General features: G+C 35.9%; 1 protein-coding gene across 12 annotated transcripts in view; it reads right to left on the reverse strand.

Moving 5' to 3' along the window:
- Positions 1–22,204, reverse strand: part of PPHLN1 (periphilin 1) — a 181,371-nt gene that overhangs the window by 30,234 nt on the left and 128,933 nt on the right. For all 12 annotated transcript variants that reach the window (XM_039249340.1, XM_039249336.1, XM_039249343.1 and 9 more), the window contains one exon: positions 7,499–7,639. In XM_039249340.1, coding sequence (XP_039105271.1) covers positions 7,499–7,639 — 141 coding nt within the window. The remainder of the gene's footprint in view (positions 1–7,498; positions 7,640–22,204) is intronic.

The raw sequence follows: 22,204 nt of genomic DNA on the forward strand, positions 1-22,204 counted from the left end.
AAGTGAAGAAAAGCTAGTAAGCAGTCCATATGGTCACAAAAAAAGGTTAACACATAGAATTCAAATTAAAGTAAAAATTATATATTAAGTAGATTCACCTAGATTGACAGTAAAACATTATTAACTTATAAACCTAATAACCTAGACAGGCAACAAAGTGATTTCTGAATTAATCTGATCTTTTTTACCTGGAGTAAGGAAAGGACGTCTACAATTTAACTATAAATAACCAGATAAACATATAATCTACTCTTCTTTCAACAGAGATGCTTATTTCAAGGTAGAAATATCAGCATTTTCATAAAACAACATTAGAATGTTAGGATAGATAGTATTCTGAAATAGTCAAAGAGGTTTTAAAAATGAATTTGTCTTATGGCACTTAAAACACTGTTTTTAGGTATTATTCATCAAATAAGAATAAAGAAGAAATGGACTTTTCCGCTTACAAATTATAATTTTCTGTGATTTAAAAAATACCATGAACAGTGCATTTGAAGAATACTTCCAAGCACATCCCTACAACAGTATTGGTTTAGATTCTATAAATTGTATCTACTAATAATTTTTTTAAGTTTACTTATTTACTTTTAGAGAAAAAGCACATGCATGGAAGGGGCAGAGAAGGGGAGAGAATCCCAGGCAAGCTCTACTAATAACATTAAAAAATATTTTTTAAACTTTATTTTTGAGAGAGAGAGTGAGCGAGAGCGAGCATGTGTGAGCAGGGTACGAACAAAGAGAGAAGTCACAGCATATGAAGCAGGCTCCAGGCTCTGAGCTGTCAGCACAGAGCCCGATGTGGGGCTTGAACTTACAAAGCATGAGATCATGACCTGATCCAAGGCAGACACTTAATCGACTGAACCACCCAGATGCCCCTCTCCTAATAAGATTTTTAAGAAAGGCTGACAGTGATTGGTTTAGGGAAGAAATGAAGATCTCTCTGTAATCTCATATATTCCAGTTATTCTTGGATTGCCATGAGAATCATGAGAAGTGTTTTAAAACACACAGATTTCATAACACAGGGACTTAGGAATTTATTAACAGGCACTCTGGTGATCTCTTATGCAGTCATTAAAACCGACACAGCACTTCACAAGACACAAACCCAAGCATTTGATACCCATAACTAAACCAACTCCCCTCCAAAACTGCTCATTTTAAATGTAATACTTGAGCCCTGTGTCGGGCTCTGTGCTGACAGCTAGCTCAGAGCCTGGAGCCTGTTTCAGATTCTGAATCTCCCTCTCTCTCTGACCCTCCTCTGCTCACGTTCTCTCTCTCTCTCAGAAATAAATTAAAAACATTAAAAAAAATGTAAAGGAAGCATACGGAGACACAAGTACAAATTCTTATCTCTACTCCTTGGGATCACCTATGATCCATATATATATGTGTGTATATACATACACAGTATTATGTATAAATGGTATGTACACACCCATAAATACTATATATAAACTGTGTACACACACATGTGTATATACGTTACATAGTGTATCTATATACTGGGGAAAGAAACTGGGTAGTTAAGAATTATGAAGAAGGAAACTTGTTTTTCACTGCATAATCTCTAACGTTCTTACAAATTTATGCTTGTATATATAACTTAAAGTATAGCCTTAATGGATGGGCTGAAGGGTATTTACCATAAATCAAATCAAATTACATGATTTTGACTAAATCCTTATTACTGTCAGTGTAATCAACTGTTCTGAAAAAAGAAAGACTTCCATAAATATTTGTTACAGGTGTTATTTATACAGTGTTTTAACTGTCAAAACTCATCCAACCAAATATTTAGGATCTATACATTTTACTGCACATTATACCCAAATTTAAAAATACATAAGATAAAACTTTATATAAAATTTAAGTGGCTGTAGTTCTCAACCTTTTAGAACATTCGAAAACTATAGAAGAACTTAAGAAAATATAATCACCTTCTTCTAATTCCTTGTTACTCCAAATATGGTCCACAGACTAGAACAATCAGCATCACTGAGGAGCATGTTAGAAATTCCACTCTCAAGCCCTATCCCTGATCCAGAGTCAGAAAATGTGCTTTAACAAGACCCCCAAATGATTCCTGTGCATGTTAAAGCTTGAGAAACTCAGATAACCTAATTACCAGAATATTTATGGTAGAAATCCAAGAAGGTCTACTTTTAACGAGCCCCAGAGATGCACAACAAAGGTAGAGTCACAATTTAAGTATTGTGTTTTGAGGGGGGAGAGACTGAAAGCTCCTTCTTTAAGACTGTTAGTTTGCAAAGCAAAAAATCCTAATAAATAGCAGTTACTCACTACCTTTAGTAGTTGTTTAATTAGCTAACTGCTTTTCTGCTACTTAATGTATGTCTGTAGGAGGATTTTAGCCACTATGACATTCATAGCTGTATGATCTGCTAGGCAAAACATGCATATGCATATGATATATACACACATTATATGTTATATATATTACATATATGTATATCTTATACACACATATCTATATAGATTCACTCAGATTATCTGATCCCATCTGAAGAAAGAAGACAGAAGACTCTAATCCGGATCTTGCCGGGGTGAATTACAAAGAGATTTTTAAATATAATTCTTTATTTTGCCAGACCTACAAAAAATAGAGAATCTCACTGATAGGCTATGTCTTAGCACATTTTGACAAAGCAGGAGGGACAAATCTTTTTTTTTTTTTTTTTAATGAGAAAGTTTTTGGTTTTTTTTTTTTTTAAATGTTTTATTTATTTTTGAGAGAGAGACACAGCATGAGCAGGGGAGGTCAGAGAAAGAGGGAGACATAGAATTGGAAGTAGACTCCAGGCTCTGAGCTGGCTGTCAGCACAGAGCCCGACATGGGGCTCGAACCCACGAACTGTGAGATCATGCCCTGAGCCAAAGTCAGACGCTTAACCGACGGAGCTACCCAGGAGCCCTGGGACAAATCTTAAATAAGAAAAAGTTCCAAACAGTTTAGGTAAATATTACCTTATCCCTGGAGGTGCAATAGAGGGAAGAAGGGTTATGTAATAATACAGATGTCAATTTATTTGCTTTGTTCAAAGTGTCAATTTGTTAAAAGATTCCTCACTGATAAAATAGCAAGTAGTGGGATGCACTTACTTTCAAATCAAATAATTCAGTAACTGTAGATATGTGAGGACTTGTGAGATATTACAGTTAAGGGGTTAACGACAAATACCCAAGACAGATTAATAATCACCCATACTTTTGTAGGTTGTCTATCTAGGAATTACTTATAACGACAGGTGAAATTTTGAAATCTCTCTCTCTAAGCTAAGAAGCTAGGAACCTCAAAAAAATACTCTGGTAAGTGAATGTAAAAGTAGCCCAAATTGGGTAAGAATGGGTAAATCTGGGGAAATGAGGGAAAAAAAAAAAAGATATACCATAGGATCCAAAACATAAGTAGGCTAAATGTGCTGTGGTAAAAGAATGGATCATCCCATTAAAGGATACTGAAGTACAAGTGGGATGACTCAAATGATCTCTAGCAACACAACACTCAGAGATGCAACCTGATGTCGTCCAGCTCAAGGATTTTAGACTGTGGTTCTCTATCCATATTTGACTATTAACGTGGGGAGCTTTTTCAAAAAGCACCAACATTTCTGGCTCTATTAAAATTCTTAAATGTCCAGGGAGAGATGGCAATAATGTGGCAAAGAACATGAATATACTTCCTCACTGAAGTGATTCAGATACAATCTACCTCCATATATATTTGCCCTTAAACATCAAATAGCCACTTTGTAGGTACTTTGAATTAAACCAAATTTTGACCTACAGACTGAGTTTATTTTATATTGCAACAGCCACAAGTTAATGATTTCCTTGGGGCTCAAGCACTAAAGGATCTAATATAGAAACCCTAAAAAAACTGTATGTGGTGATTTATCTCTACAAGGTATCTGAACATACTGCACTTGATATAACAGCAGAAAAAGCAGCTAGAGCATTACGCCAATATTACATTTCTATAATATTCTAAGCTTGAATTGTTGGCCTCATCTATGTAGGCTGTTTTGGGTTATTAATCATTTTGTAAAATCATGAAATATTTCAAGCATGTGGAAAAATAAAAAGAACGAGTGGACAGCTGTGTAACTATCTGGCTTTTTCAAGCCTTTGCATTATTCCTGTTCACTTGGCATCTAATCCCTAAAAATAAAATGTGCAGATGCTGAAAATGAAGAAAACAAGGGGAAAAAAAAAATCCCCTTAAAACTATGTTTTCATGTCTAAAAATCACTGTAACTTTTAGACACAAATTTATAAAATAGTTATATATGATTATTTACTAGCTTTCTGACCGTTTTGGAGTTTTTAAGGTTTGGTTTTCTTGCCAATATATGTAAACCAAGTGCTCTATTAAGAACAGAGTATAGTAACACTATTAAGTACAATAACTTATTTTTAACATTTAAAATTTATACTTAACATTATTAATTTTTCTGTTTTATAATACTTCTAATAACTGTCTTTACTTCTCTAGTCATATCAGAATACAATAATGTCTTCTTAGATTTTTCTTTCTTTAGGTCATCTGTCTTTGCTATAAAAATCTCAATATTCTTTAGTTGTCAGATTTTTCATGTTTTAGAACAATGGGCAAACAACAATGATGAAATCAGAAATCTAGCCATACTTATATGTTAAACATAGATGGATGTCTATAAAGTACCACAAAAACAGATTCCATACCAAATAATTTCATGTGTGAACTGCTAAGCTAGGCTGTACATCTGACTGGTATCTCATCTTTTCAAGAGCAAATAAATCAACTATGAATAATAAGAGACAGGAGAAATACTAATAAATGACAACCCAAAATCATCCTATCCTGCTACTTCAGTCAATTTCTTCTGCCAATTATATTTTTAAGAGAAACTCTCCTTTAAGAACTGCTGTTTAACTACTAGGAATTTATCCAAAGGATACAGGAGTGCTGATGCATAGGAGCACATGTACCCCAATGTTTATAGCAGCGCTTTCAACAATAGGCAAATTATGGAGCCTAAATGTCCACCAACTGATGAATGAATAAAGAAGACATGGTTTACATATACTGTGGAATACTACTTGGCAATAAAAATGAAATCTTGCCATTTGCAGCAACATGGATGGAATTGGAAGGTATTATTCTGAATGAAGTAAGTCAGTTAAGGAAAAGACAGATGACAGATGTTTTCACTCATGTGGATCTTGAGAAACTTAACAAAAGACTATGGGGAAGGGATGGGTGAAAAATAGTTATAAACAGAGAGGGAGGGAGGCAAACATGAGAGACTCTTAAATACACAGAACAATCTAAGGGTTGATAGGAGGGGTGGGGGAGACAGTAAAATGGGTGATGGGCATTGAGGAGGGCACTTGTTGGGATGAGCACTGGGTGTTGTATGTAAGTGATGAACCAATGGAATCTACCCCAAAAACCAAGAGCATACACTAAACACTGTATGTTAGCCAATTTGACAATAAATTATATTTAAATAAATACATAAACTTAAAAAAAATAAAGAACTGCTGTTTAGGCAGAAAAGAAAAATAGTATTAAATCATTCATTCAATAAACACTTATCAAGCACTTAGTAAAAAAAGCTGGGCCTAGACACTGTGTTAGGTGATCAGGTTAAGATGCCATCTCTGACTTAAAGTGATTCAGGGACTAGTTAAAAGTCACTGCTAGGTTTATGACTCTATCCACCATCCAATGAACAAATACTTTTTTTGAGCCCACTACATGCCAATCACTGTAATAAACATGAAGCATAGTCATTACTCTCATCAAGCTTCCATTATGGTGAGGGGAGATAAACAAGCAAATAAAAACATATGTCAGGTAGTAAAAAAAACAAAAAAACAAAAGAACAAAAAAACAAAACCCAAAACTAAAAAGAAAACTAAGAGTAAAAGGACAGTAATTCTTCATAGGGTAATGACATTTATATCCATGTTGAAGATACATCTGATGAGCAAACCTTTTATTTATGCTCTCAATTAACTGATATCTTGTAAGGCACCAGTTTCCTGCCACCAAATTAAACAGAATTTTCCTTAGTCTCCATTTTCCTTCTATTCTTCCAAGCATCTGACACTGCTGACCACCTGCAGTTTGAAACTCTGTTGGCTTACATGACAAATCTCCTATTTAGATTTTAACCTTTGCCTTTGGGATGGCATCAATATGAGCTGTACAATCACAACCAAGATTTATTTAAGATCTTCTGCTATTGAAACAAGGCAAATTAGGGCGCCAGGGTGGCTTAGTCGGTTAAGCATCCGACTTTCGCTTAGGTCATGATCTCGCGGTTCGTGGGTTCGAGCCCCGCGTCAGGCTCTGTGCTGACTGCCAGTTCAGAGCCTGTGACTCCCTCTCTCTCTGACCCTCCCCTGCTCACGCTGTCTCTCTCTCTCCTAGAAATAAAAAAATATAAAAATAAAAAATAAATAAAAAAAAGAAACAAGGCAAATAGATTTTAAATGATGTGAAAGTGGAAAGTACCCTGAGAAAAGATTTAACTTTATTCTTAATTTCCAATAGGTTTAGGAAGACTGTATAACAATATGACATTTACTCAAAGCACTGGAGAGTAACAACATCTTGTACACACTGAGTAACATACAGAATTGTGAAATCACTATATTACATACCTGAAACTAACATAACACTATGTCCTAATTATACTGGGGGAAAAATCCACTTGTACAACATGTTACATGTTATGAGACCCTTTCAAATTTTATTTACTTCATTTAATCCTCTAAAGTAATAATACACCATGAGGCAGGTAGTATTTCCATATTAAAACATTTTAAATTTTGCTATTGTATAATGAGCACATGTGAGGAGGATTAAAGAGAAAATGGTTTTAAATCTTAATAGGTAAGACAAAGCCTCTAAACTTATTCCAATCCAAAATTATATTTCACACTATATTAAGATATAGCTAGAAGGTTCTGATCTATGATTGCTTAAGTAATCTATTTAATCCATTAAAAACAAGATTCTAACTTTTCAGAATGACATCATTAAAATTAAATCTGTACTTATCCTTTACTTTTACTTTACTATTTGGAAAAATGCTTAGAGTATAATGAAAAACATAAACATCTGTAATGCTGATATTCTAAAACATCTGTTAACATTTTGGTATATTTAACATTTCTTTCAGCCCATCCCTGTTAATTTTAATAGTTTAATTGCTTCATACTACCAAGAATACTGATATTCCTTAAAAAAGAAGTTTACTTTTTATTTAAAAAACAAAAAAGTTAACAGGAATAGGGGACCAAACCGATCTATATTTACTGTGAAATCAAATAAAAAAAATTATATGTTTTAATTTCAGAATCACAAGTGAAAAAATCAACATGACATGCTTATTCAATAAATATTTACTGTAACTACCACGTGCAAAATGACAGGAACAAAGGATTATGTATTTAAAGAAGACTGAATTCTCACCTGTTCAATCTCTTTGGTTTTTGATGCTATTGCTTTAGAGCGACTGGTTAGCTGACTGTCTTCAAATAACTCTATGCCGTCTGTTGCATTTGACTCAGGTTCTTCTGGCTGGTCAATAAACAGTGGTGCTGTGGACCCTGCCTTTGAAAAAAATTAGAAACCTTTAATTACATACAATATTTCATATGACTATTTATAGGCTCCAACTGGTACATTATATCAAGAGAAAGTGCTACATTTAACCTGTCTTAAGAAGACACTTTCAATTTCACTATGCATAGAGAGCATATGTGAGGAGGACCAAAGAGGAAATGACTGCTACTTTTTAAATTTTAGAGAAGACAGGGGCGCCTGGGTGGCTCAATTGGTTAAGCATCCGACTTCGTCTCAGGTCATGATCTCTTTTCTTTTTTTTTTTTTTTTAAATGTTTTTTAAATTTATTTCTAGGAGGGAGGGGGAGAGAGAGGGAGAGAGAGAGAGAGACAGCGTGAGCAGGGGAGGATCAGAGAGAGAGGGAGTCACAGACTGAAACAGGCTCCAGGCTGGCAGTCAGCACAGAGCCCGACGTGGGGCTCGAACCCACGAACCACGAGATCATGACCTAAGCGAAAGCTGGACACTTAACCGACTAAGCCACCCAGGCGCCCCTGAGGTCATGATCTCATGGTTTGTGGGTTCAAGCCCCGCGTCAGGCTGTGTGCTGGCAGCTAGCTCAGAGCCTGGAGCCTATTTCGGAGTCTGTGTCTCCCTCTCTCTCTCTGACCCTCCTCCGCTCACACTGTCTCTCTCTCACTCTAATAAATAAAACATTTATAAATAAATAAATAAATAAATTTTACAGAAGACAAAGCTTCTAGGCTTATTCCATTCCAAAATAATATTTCATACTATATTAAGATACAGCTAGATTTCGTCCTGTAACTTACCCCTTAAGCAATTTATTTAAGAAACACTGAAGAGAAAAAGTCTAACAGGAAGTGAGAGGTATGTGCACACATAAACATATTAAAATAGAACATGGAAAAGGGTTCTACTTTCAGAATTTAAAAATACCTTGCTCTTGTAGCAAAAAAAAAAAAAAAATGGAAATAACTGAAAAGAAAACCCCCTAAAGCAATAATAATCACTACTTTATAACAACAATTCATTAAATACATAATCCTACAACAAGTCCACAGCTGACTATTGCACTTTCCAAAAACACTTTGATGACAAAGAAAAAAAACTAAAAAAGGGGGGGAAACCGTTATTTTACATTCATTTGTTTATTCAAATATTTACTGTGACATTTATAGCAGCATTATCTACAATAGCCAAATTACAAATGTCAACTGAGAGATGAATGGGTAAAGAGATGGTGTAGATATACCATGAAATATTACTGGGTCATAATAAAGAATGAAATCTTGCCATTTGCAACTACATGGATAGAGCCAGAGAGTATTATCCTAAGTGAAATAAGTCAAAGAAAGATAAACAAACACCATGTGATTTCACTCACATGTGGAATCTGAAAAACAACAATGTGCAAAGGGGGAAAAGAAAAAAAGAGAGAGACACCAAGAAACAGACTCTGAACTACTAGAGGAGGAAGGTGGGGGCGGATGGGTTAAAAGGGTGATGGGGATTAAGGAGAGCACTTGTGACGAACACCAGGTGTTATATGAAAGTCCTGAATCATTATATTGTATACCTGAAACCAATACTACACTGTACATTAACTAAATGAAGTTAAAAAAAAAAAAAAAACTTCAAAAAAATTTTAACTGTGTGACAGAGAGGGGAATACAGCAGCACAGTAGGAAGACCCTAGGCTCGTCTCAACCGACAAATTCAACTAGATAATTATCATCCTAAATATTCCGGAAATCGACCTTAAGACTGATAGAACAAACTCCACAATTAAAGGTAGAGGAGAGGTCATAATGCAGGAAGTAGGAAGTACAGAGACATGGCTTGGGAGAGAAAAAAAAAAAAAAGGATGGTGGCTACTGTGATAGTGAGGAAGCTATGGTTGCAGAGAAGGGTGAGAGCCAGATTAACACACAGGAGAGTGCTTGGGAGAAATGAATCCCTATAGCAACCGGCTTGGAAAACGAAAGGGGATGAATTTTTCAGTCCTTGTAACCAGCTGGGCCTAAAGCCTGGAGTTCTAAAGGTCAGCGAGGTTGACCCTGGGGAAAGGTGGGAGGCATTGGGACTGCTTTTAGATAAAAGGCAGGGGAAACAATCCTCAGACATACAGAGGGTAAACAGTGATCTGAAGAGCACCTGGGAAACACAGTGGGGAGGTTATTCCTTCATCTTGGAGTATGTCCCAGAGAGGCAGCATTCATGAAGAGAACACTCCACGAACAAAGGGACAGGCAGCCACCTTTTCCTTCCCTGGTCCCTCAGTATAAGCATAGACCCGCCCACAGGAACCAGTTGGCAATGCCAACACCGCCTACTTAACTTGCTTACACCAAGGCACCCCACTGTGCTCTGGCAGAACTGCCTTTCCTAGTCACACTTACCTCAGTTCCAGCATAGCAGGCACCCTTGCCACAAGACCAGCCCAAACCCCTGCCCATATCCTGTCTCCTGATCCAGGAGTTTTGCAGAGCCTTAGTTCCAGGCCAGTGGCAACAGGTCTCATTTCACAAGCAGACCAGAACACATCTAGTTAAAACACACTACATTCATGCCAGGGACTAAACACTACCCACAACAGGCAAAGAGAGTCTCTGCAGATGACTGTCCCAAAGGATAAGAAGGCCCGGAAAAAGCAGCAGAGCACATGAAGCTAACACTGGAGACAACACCGGCAGAGCCAGGCCCTGAGAACAGTGGACACTACACACCAGGGCACTACAGGACCTCTTCTTCACAAGGGCATTACCCTCAAGAACAGGAAACATAAGTAGCCGAATTTCCTAACAGAGAGAAACAGGCACAGAAATTTAGACAAAATAAGAAGACAGAGGAATTTGTCCCAAATAAAACAAGAGGACAAGGCCATAGCCAGAGATCTAAGCAAAAGAGAAGCAACATGTCTGATGGGCTATTTAAAGCAATATCTTAAGGTTACTCACAGGACTTGAGAAAAGGATGGAAGACATGGTGAGACCTTTAACACAGAGATAAAAGAGAAACAATCAGAGATGAAAGGTGCAATAAGTAAGACAAGACACATGCTTGATACAATGAGTGGCAGACTGGAAGAATCAGAGGAATGAATTAATGAGCAAGCCGACAGAATAATGGAATGTTAGCAAGATGAACAAAAGAAAGAAGAATTACAGAAAACAAGAATAGGCTTAGGGAACTCAGTGACTCCATCAAAGGTAAAAACATTCACATTACAGGAGTTCCAAAGAAGAAGAGAGAAAAAGAGGGCAGAAATTTTATTTGAAGAGATAATAGTTATAAACTTTCCTAATCTGAAAAAGAAAACAGATATTTAGATCCAGGAGAAGCAAACAACCCTCAACAAAATCAACAGAAGTAGATCCACAACCAAGACGTGTTATAATAAAAATGGTAAAATATACCAAAAAGAAAAATTTTTAAAAGAAGTAAGATGAAGAAGACAGTGACCTACAAGGGAACTTCCATAAGGCTATCAGGGATTTTTCAGCAGAAACTTTCTAAAGGGAGTGGTACAATAGGTACAAAGTGCTGAATGGTTAAAATCTAGAGCCAAGAATACTTTATCCAGATAGACTATCATTCAGAATAGGAGGAGAAAAAGAGTTTCCTGGACAAAAAGTGAAAAAGTTCATGACCAGTAAATCAGCCCTGCATGAAGTATTAAAGGGCCTCTGAGTGGAAAGGAAAACCAAAAGTGAAACTCTGAAGGAATGAAACACAGAAACAGTAAAAATGACTATTTTTGTAAATATCACTTAAGGAACTCATAAAATAAAAGGATGTAAAATATGACTACACCTAAAATGTAAGGAGTAAAGAATGTGTTCAAACTTAATAACTGACTGAATACAGACTGCTATATGCAAAAGATGTTGTATACAAACATAATGATAATCACAAAAAATACTAATATATATGCAAAGAATAGAGGAAAAAATGCAAATGTATCACTAAAGAAAGCAAGCAAACCATGAGAAAGACAGACAGGATCAGAGAAAATCTCCAGAGACAGCTACAAAAGAGGTAATAAAATGGCAATACATGTAAATCAATAATTACTTTGAATATAAATGGAATGTAAATTGAAAGACAGAGTGAAAGAATGGCTAAGAAAACAAGACTCATCTATACACTGCTTACAAGAGACTCATTTTAGACCTAAATACACCTGCATACTGAAAGTGATGGGATGGAGAAACATTTATCATGCAAACAGATGTCAAAAAGAAAGCCAGAATAGCAATATTTATATCTGACCAAATAGACTATATTTTTATCTTCATTTTTTTTTTTAGGTTTATTTATTTATTTTGAGGCAGACAGAGACATCATGAGTAGGGGAGCAGCAGAGAAAGAGGAAGAAGGAGAGAATCCCATGCAGGCTCTGAGCTGGCAGCACAGAGCCTGATGCAGGCAGGACCTGAGCCAAAACCAAGAGTGAGACACTGAACCAACTGAGCCACCCAGGCACCCCTATTTATTTTTACTTGAGAGAGAGAGAGAGAGAGAGAGAGAGAGAGAACACAAGTGGGAGAGAGGGACAGAGGAAGAGGAAGAATTCTAGCTCACCCCACACTCAGCATGAAGTCCAATGTAGGGCTCAATCCCACAACCCTTAGGATCATGAACTAAGCCAAAATCAAGGGTCGAATGTTCTACCGACTGAGCTACCCACCCAAGGACCCCAAACCAAACAGACTTTAAAACCAAGACTATAAGAAGAGATGAAGATATATGCTATATACTATATAATCCAACAAGAAGATGTAACTATTGCAAATATTTATGTTTCCAACATGAAAGCACCAAAATACATAAAACAGTTAATAGCAAACATAAAGGAATGAATAGATAATAATACGATAATAGTCAGGGATTTTATTTTATTTTATTTTTTATTTTTTTTTAATATTTTTATTTATTTCTAGGATAGAGAGAGACAGCGTGAACAGGGGAGGGTCAGAGAGAGAGAGGGAGATACAGACTCTGAAACAGGCTCCAGGCTCTGAGCTGGCAGTCAGCACAGAGCCCGACGCGGGGCTCGAACCCACGAACCGCGAGATCATGACCTAAGCGAAAGTCGGACGCTTAACCGACTAAGCCACTCAGGCGCCCCAATAATAGTCAGGGATTTTAAAATGCTGCTTACATCAATACACAGATCATCTAAAACAGAAAACCAACAAGGAAACAACTGCTTTGGGTAACACTGGACCAGATGGATTTATTCAGAATATTACATCCTAAAAGTACAGAATACACATTCTTTTCAAGTACACTTGGAACATCCTTTAGAACAGATTATCTAATAGGCTACAAAAGAAGCCTCAACAAACTCAGAAAGATAAAGTCATACCATTCATCTATTTTGACCACAGTGCTATAAAACTAGAATCAACCATAAGAAAAAATCTGGAAAGAACACAAATTACATGGAGGCTAAAGAACCTGCTACTAAATAATAAGAAAGTATATGGAAATAAATGAAAACACAATGGTTCAAAAGCTTTAAGATACAGCAAAAGTGATTATAAGAGGGGAGTTTAGAGAAATACAGACATATCCAATGAAGCCAAAATAATCTCAAATAAACAACTTATTCTTAAATGTAAAGGAACTACTAAAAGAACAGCAAACAAAACCTAAAATCAGCAAAAAAAAAGGAAATAATAAAGATCTGAGCAGAAATAAATGACATAGAAACTAAAAAAAACAACAGAACCTAGATTAATGAAATCAGGAGCTGTTCCTTTGGGGGGAGGGGGGATTAATGAAATTGATAAACTTCTAGCCAGACTTATGAAGAAGAGAAAGGACTCAAATAAATAAAATCACAAACAAGAGAAATAACGAACACAGAAATACAAACAGTGACCAGAGAATATTATGAAAACAAGTATATGCCAACAACCTAGAAGAAATGCATACATTCCTAGAAACACATAACCTACCAAACTTAAAGAAAATTGGAAAGAACAATGACCAGAAACAAAAACTCCCAACAAACAGAAACCCAGGACCAAATGACTTCACATGTGAATTCTACCAAATATTTAAAGAGTTAATACCTTTTCTTCTCAAACTATTCCAAAAAATACAAAAGGAAAACTTCTTATGAGGCAAGTATTACCCTGAAACTAAAACCAGATAAAGATACCAAAAAAAAGAAAAAAAAGAAAACTACTGCCTAGTATCTCTGATGAACATAGAGGCAAAAATATTCAACAAAATACTAGCAAACCAAATCCAAGAATACATTAAAAAGATCATTCACCATAATCAGGTGGGATTTACTCCCTTGTACATCACAGGAGTGGTTCAATATCTGCAAATCAATTAACATGATACATCAATCACATCAACTGGTACAGAAAAAGCATCTGACAAAGTACAGCATCCATTCATGATAAAAACCCTGCACAAAGTAGGTTCAGAGCGAACATACCACAATATAATAAAGGCCAGATATGAAAAACTCAATAGATGACATCATTCTTAATGGGGAAAAACTGAGAGCTTTTCTCCTAAGATCAGGAACAAGACAAGGATATCCATTCTCGCCACTCTTATTCGACATAGCACTGGAAATCCTAGCCACAGCAATCAGACAACAAAAAGAAATCAAAGGCATCGAATTTGGCAAGGAAGAAGTAAAACTTTCATGATTTGCAGAAGACTAGATATTATACATAGAAAACCTGGAAGACTCTACCAAAAAACTACTAGAACTGATAAGTGAATTCAGTAAGGTTGCAGGACACGAAATCAATGTACAGAAATCCACTGTATTTCTATTTATGTAGTAATGAAGCAGCAGAAAGAGAAGCTAGAACAATTCCATTTACAATTATACCAAATATAATAAAATACCTTAGAATAAACTTAACCAAAGAAGTGAAAGACCTGTACTCTAAAAAATAGAAGACACTGATGAATGAAATTAAAGATGACACAAAGATGAGGAAAGACATTCTATGCTAATGGAATGGAGGAACAAGCATTGTAAAATGTCTGTAATACTGAAAGCAATCTACAGATTTAATGCAACCCTATCAAAATAACAACAGCATTTTCCACAGAACTACAACAATCCTAAAATTTGTATTGAACCAGAAAAGAAAAAGAAGAAAAAGAAAATAAATAAGAAAAAGAAAACACCCAAATAGCCGAAGTGCTCTTACAAAAGTAAAACAAAGCTGGAGGTATCTCAATTCCAGACTTCATGTTATATTACTGCAATCAAAACAGTATGGTACTTGTACAAAAACAGACATATATAGATCAATGGAACATAACAGAAAACCTAGAAAAATAAATATGATCAATTAATCTTCAACAAAGCAGGAAAGAATATCCAATGGGAAAAAGACAGTCTCTTCAACAAATGGTGGTAGGGAAGTAGACAGTGACATGCAACAGAATGAAACTGGACCTCTTTCTTACACCATACACAAAACTAACTTCAAAATGCAAAAATAAACTACGGGGAATATATCAAAATAAAAAGTTTCTACACAGCAAAGGAAACAATCAACAAAACAAAAGGCAGGGGCACCTAGGTGGCTCAGTCAGTTAAGTGTCCAACTTTGGCTCAGGTTATGATCTCACGGTTCATGAGTTTGAGTCCCATTTTGGGCTCTGTGCTGACAGCTCAGAGTCTGGAGCCTTTCTCTGTCCTTCCCTCACTCTCACTCTGTCTCTCTCTGTCTCTCTCAAAAATAAACATTAAAAAAAATGTTCTTTAAACCTAAAAGGAAAACTACTGAATGGGAGAAGATATTTGCAAATGACTATCTGATAAAGGATTAGTATCCAAAATACATAAAGAATTGATACAAGTCAACATCCAAAAAACAAATAATCCGATTAAAAATGGGCAGAAGGTCTTATACAAGGAGGGGGAAAACCCAAACACCAATAAGCTGTATTTACTTAGTGAAACAATTTAAGTGGAAGTACTTTGCAACCTCAAACTATTGTACATAAGAAAGGAGTGAAGGCACATACTGTGACATTATGTATAGACTGTATCCTTTAATTCTGTAATGATTGATCTCTCTACTTTAGTTCCCTCTGACATCGTTTGCCTTAGTGCTGCTCAATCTCATCAACTGTATAACTCATACCCTAAAAATTGTCAAACTTTATAACACAGATAGAATTCTTGATAAGTTTGTGGTATACATTTAGCTAAACGATTCTGAAAGTGGATGGGGGGGAAAAGAAGATGTTTAGGTACAGAATATATTGACCTTAATTATACACATTACTTACACAATAGTCTTTCATAGTTGCACAATTTCTTCCATGATCTCTTAAATCCCTGCCTGTTAAAATAATTTATGCTTAAAGGTCTGACCATCAAGGTCTTTTTAAAAAGTTCATTGTCACCCATTAACATTTATTTGGATATTAACTTGTGATAGAAGGAAATATTGCATTGGGTTAACTGGCTGACTCAGTCCATTAAGCGACTGACTCTTGATTTGGGTTTAGGTCATGATCTCTCAGTTTGTGAGATAGAGCCCCTTGATGGGCTCTACACTGACATCATGGACCCTGCTTCAGATTCTCTCTCTCTCTCTGCCTTCCCTCCGTCCCTCCCTCTCTACCCTCTCTCTCAAAATAAATAAACTTTAATAAACAAGAAAAAAAAAAAAAATGGGCAGAAGGCATGAACAGACGTTTCTCCAAAGAAGATACCCAGATGGCCAACAGACACATGGAAAGAGGTTCAACATCATTATGAGGAAACTGCAAATCAAAACTATAATGCAGTAGCATGTTACCCCTGTCAGAATGGCTAAAATCAACACAAGAAACAACAGGTGTTGGCTGGAATATGGAGCAAAAGGAACCCCCATGTACTGTTGGAACACAAACTGGTATAGCCACTGTGGAAAACAGTATGGGGGTTCCTCAAAAAGTTAAAAATAGAACTACCTAACAATCCAGCAATTGCACTACTGGGTATTTACCCAAGAATAAAAAAAGTGCTAACTCAAAGGGATACATGCATCCCTGTGTTTATAGTAGCATTATTTACAATAGCCAAGATATATGGAAGCAGTCCAAGTGTCCATGTACCGATGAATGGATATAGAAGATGTGGTACGTGTGTGCAAAAGATTATTATTCAGCCATAAAGAAGAATGAAATCTTGACATGTACAACAACATGGATGGAGCTAGAGAGTATAATGTTAAATGAACAAAGTCAGAGAAAAACAAATACCATATTATTTCACTCATATGCAGAATTTAAGAAACAAAACAAATGGGCAAAGGGGAAGAGAAAACAAGAAACAGACTTTTAGCTATAGAGAACAAAGTGATGGTTACCAGAGGGAAGGTGGGTGGAGGGATGGGTTAATTAAGTGACAGGGATTAAGGAGCACACTTGTCATGATAAACAAATACCAAGTGATGTTTGAAATTGTTGAATCACTATATTGTACACCTGTACAAAATAACACTGTAACTAACTGGAATTAAGATAAAAAAAAATTTTAGACAATAAAAAAAAAAATTACTGTATGGCAAATGCCAAGCACTTTTCCAGGAACAGTGAATACATCAATGAACACAACAGACCAAAGTTCTTGACTCCATGTAACCTGCAGTAAGCAGTGAATTAGAGTAAACTGTAAAGTTTGAGCTCATATATTCTACTGTTGCATTATGTTAGGTAGGTGGGAGATAAGAAGAAATAAGAAACCTGTACTTATTACAAATTTATTTCAAAAACTGAATTTAATAAAATCAAGTAGTGGCAAAAAGCAGTAGGTTTAGTGAAGTCACAAGATATATACTAATGAGCGATAATTTTCACTAGCAGAAACAGTAGCACATCAACTCTTAGTGTATTAGGAATGTATACTGCCACAACTTCTTTACAGTGTAATCTGGCAGCATTTATTAAAATTTAGTACATGCCCCCTTTACCCAGTAACTTCACCTCTAGAAACTTAATCTACAGATACAGACATGAGCAAGAGATACTAACATATGGCTGCCAGAGATAGCAAATGACTGAAAACAACCTACATGTCCATCATTAGGACAAATAAATTATCCAGTATGTAGAACCATGAGATATTAAGAAATCATCTAAAAGAATGACAGCCTATAACTGTGTATAATATACTCTAATTGTTCTTCTGGAACATCCTAAAGGTCATTTCCTATCAATATACCATCAACTGTGTCAAAAAAAAAGAGAAAGGAAGTATGTGTATACGTATATTTATATATATACACAAACACACAAATGATCTCTGGAAGGATGCTCTCAATGGGGAAAAATTGTACAAAAAAAATCGGGGTGGTGGTTGCCTCAATAAGGGATAACTTAGAAGTAAGGAGTAGGATGGAAGGGAGATGCTACATACTTTTATGACATTTGAATTTCTGACATATATGTGTATAATCTACTTTTTTTAAAAACTTGGTTTTCCCAAGTCGAGTTATATATTTTAAGGGATTTAAACTGAAAATATACGAATCGCTTAAGGAAGAAAGCGGTGAAAATCAGGGAAGATGTCACAGTAGAAAGCATCAGAAATCTATCTCCTAACTTAAACAACTGCACTGGAAAACTTTGTCTGATGTAACTATTTTTGGAATTCTGGATTCTCCTGAAGGTTTGCAACTTCCAGAGGAATACATGGATGGTAAACTGAGGCTAATTGCAGTTCTCAGTACAACAGCAGCTATCCATCCCTACCCTCAGCCACTTGGTGGGCAAGGAATATTAGGAATATTAGGAATCTGTGCTCTGATCACTGACTGAGGCTTGTGATCACAAAGGAGTAAAGAGCCACTGTTCATATCTCCTACTATTGCTGCAAACCCCTCGTATTTTGGCTGAAGTGATTCCCATGAATTAAGGTGCCAGTACCTTTTTTCCTTTATTTTTCACTTCTTCCCCTTTTGAAAGCTAGATGTTAATATTAGAACATTAAAAAAAAAAAAACAAAAAAACCTGCTTATATGGGGAAAGTTAAAAAGTGACTGTGAATTTTAAGACTGAGAAATGATCTTCAACTGACACCTATACAGACTCATCCTCAGCTCATAGATACAACAAAAGAAAGGGGTGGAGGGGGAGAATATATGATTTCCAGAATTACAAGTTATTAGACTCAAATGTATACTGTTCAAAAAATCACAAGGCATACATAGAAACAAGAAAGTAAGGCCCATTTGAAGGAAAAAAATAAGTCAATAGAAACGGTCTCTGAAAAAGACCTAACAATAGGTCTATCAGAATCTTAAACTATGATCTCAGGGAGCCTGGCTGGCTCAGTCGTTAGAGCATGCAATTCTTTTCTTTCTTTTTCTTTTTTTTTTTTTTTTTTAGTTCCTTTATTTTGAGAGAGAGACAGAGGGAGCGGGGGAGGGGCAGAGAGGAGGTAGAGAGAGAATCTCCAACAGGCTACACATTGTCGGCACATAACCTGACACAGGGCTCGAATCCACAAACCATGAGAGCATGACCAGAGCCAAAACCATGATTGGACGCTTAACTGACTGAGCCACCCAGGCGCCCCAAGCATGCAACTCTTGTCTCAGAGCTGTAGGGTCGATCCCCATGCTGGGTGTTGAGATTACTTAAAAATAAAACCTAAAAAACACATAACAACAACAAAATTACTGTCTCAAATTGCTCAAAGACCTAAAGAATGATGTGAAGAAAGCCAAGAAATAGAAAACAAGAAACCTAAAAGAAATCACAAAGCTAAAAAGTACAAAAGCTGAAATGAAAATTTTGTTAAAGGGATTCAAAGGCAGATTTGAATAGGCAGAAGAATCAGTAAACTTGCACCCGAAATTAGAGAGTCTGAGAAACAAAATGAAAGAGGATTGAAGAAAAGTGAACAGAGCCTAAGGAATCTGTTGGGACACTAGCAAGAGGACCAAAATATGCACTGTGGGAGTCCTAGAAGACAACAGAAGGCAGCAGAAAATATTTGAGTAAATAATGGCTAAAAACTTTCCAAATTTGATGGACAACTTGAATATAAATATCCAAGAAGCTTAACAAAACCTAAGTTAGCTAAACTCAAGAGACTCACAACAAAATATATCATAATCAAATTTTCAAAAGACAAAAGAGAATCTTGAAAGGAGTGAAAAGCACACATCATATACAAGAAGAAAATCACTAAAAAAGCACATTTCTCATCAAAAACTCTGGAGGCAATATTACAGTACACCCATATTCTAAGTACAGTTGATCCTGAACAATATGGTGATTGGGGGGCTAACCCAGTCAAAAATCTACGCATAACTTTTGACTCTCCAAAATCAGTTAATAGCCTATGGTTAATTGGATGCCTTAATGATAACACAATCTGTCAATTAGCACATATTTTGTAAGTTATATGTATTATATACTGTATTCTTATAATACCAAACCTTTTTATATTTTGGGGGGATTTCTATGCTACATGGTTTGTCTATGAGTCTTTTTAAATTGTTGTAAATCTCCTGGGGTGCCTGGGTTGCTCAGTCAGTTGAACGTCCAACTCTTGATTTCAGCTCAGGTCATAATCTCATGGTTCATGAGTTCCTGCAATGGGCTCTGTGCTAACAGCACAATAGTGTCCTTTAAATGTCCTGTGCTGTTAGCACAGAGCCTGTTTGGGATTCTGTGTGTCCCTCTCTCTGCCTCTTATAAAATTGTTATAAATATTTTCCAACACACTTATAGAAAAATAACTACATATAAGTGGGCCTGTACAGTTCAAAGCCATGTTGTTCAAGAATCAACTGTAATAAAAGAAAAACTGTCAACTGACCTTCCTATATCCAACAAAACTGTCCTTCAAAGAAGATTAAGAAATCAAGCCATTCTCACATTAACAAAAGCTCAGGGAGTTTATAACTACTAAATCTACTCTGCAAGAAATGCTCAAGGGGATCCTCCGCCAAGGTGAAATGAATATGCACTAGGCAGTAATTTGAAGTCTTTCAAAGAAATAAAGATCTCAATAAAGATAAATACCTGGACAATTATAAAAACTAATATCACTATACCAATGCTTTGCAATTGCTTTTTGTTTTGTTTTCTTTTCTACACATGATTTAAGAGACTAATACATTTTAAGGACACTGTTGGTATAAAAGCTAGTACTACTATAGCCTTGGCTTATAACTCCAAATCTTATTTTCTAGATACCTTAAGAGACCAGTGCATTTAAATTTTTTTTAATGTTTTACTTATTTCTGAGAGAGACAGCGTGATCAGAGGAGGGTCAGAGAGAGAGGGAAACACATAATCCGAAGCAGGCTCCCGGCTCTGAGCTAGCTGTCAGCACAAAGCCTAATGAGAGGCTTGAACCCATGAACCGTGAGATCATGACCTGAGCTGAAGTCGGACGCCTAACTGACTGAACCAACCAGGCACCCGAGACTAGTGCATTTAAAACAATTACTAGTATTAGTTTATATTTTGAGGCATGCAATGTATCAAGATGTAATTTCGTGACATCAACAACTAAAACGCATGGAGATGGGAGCTGGAAAGGAGCATAGATTTTTTTATGTTGTTGAACTTAAACTGATATAAATACAAATTATTGTTACAACTGTAGGATGCAGATGAAGTCCTCATGGTAACCACAAAGAAAATACGTACAGGGTATATACAAAGGGCACCTGGGTGGCCCAGTATGTTAAGTGTTTGACTTTTGATTTCAGCTCAGGTCAGATCTCACAATTGTGAGAACAAATCTTGTAACAGGCTCTGCACTGTGTGTGGAGCCTGCTTTGGACTGACTCTCTCTCTCTCTAAATAAACATTTTTTAAAAGAATATATACAAAAGGAAACTAAGAGGAATTTAAAAATTTCACTACCCACCAAAAACCGAAACAAAAATCAATTAAACACAAAAGAATACCAGAATGCAGGAAATGATGGACAAAAAAGCTACAGAGCATACAGAAAACAAATAGCTCAATGACAGAAGTTGACTCCCTTCTTCTCAGCAATTACTTAAATGTTGATGGATTAAACCTTCCAATCAAAGGACAAAGATAGGCAGAATGGATAAAAACTTATGATCCAATTACATAATGTCTACAAGAGACTCACTTTAGACTCAAAGACACAAACATGCTGAAAGCAAAAGGATGCAAAAAGATACCCCATACAAATAATAACTCTGAGAAAGTAGATATGGCTATACTAATATCAGACAAAATAGACTTTACATCAAAAATTAGGTTCTAAGAGACAAGAGTATATTAATAAAAGGTTCAATACAGCAAGAATATATAACAACTATAAATATCTATGGACCTAAGAGTAGATCATCAAAATATATAAAGCAAAAGCCGGCAAAAATGAAAGGAGAAATAACAGTTACTCAATAACAAATGGAGACTTCAGTACCTTGTTACAGTAATGGACAGAAAAACCAGATATAAGGTAAGTAATGAAATAGAGGACTTAAATAAAACAACATACAAAGCAGATCTAATAGACATACAAGCAACACTCTATCCAGCAACAGAAAACATCCTTCTCAAGAGCAGGAGGCATTTTCCAGGAGAGACTATATATGTTA

Source organism: Hyaena hyaena, unplaced genomic scaffold, assembly GCF_003009895.1.
Source record: "Hyaena hyaena isolate Hyena2069 unplaced genomic scaffold, ASM300989v1 scaffold_334, whole genome shotgun sequence".
Lineage (NCBI taxonomy): Eukaryota > Metazoa > Chordata > Mammalia > Carnivora > Hyaenidae > Hyaena > Hyaena hyaena.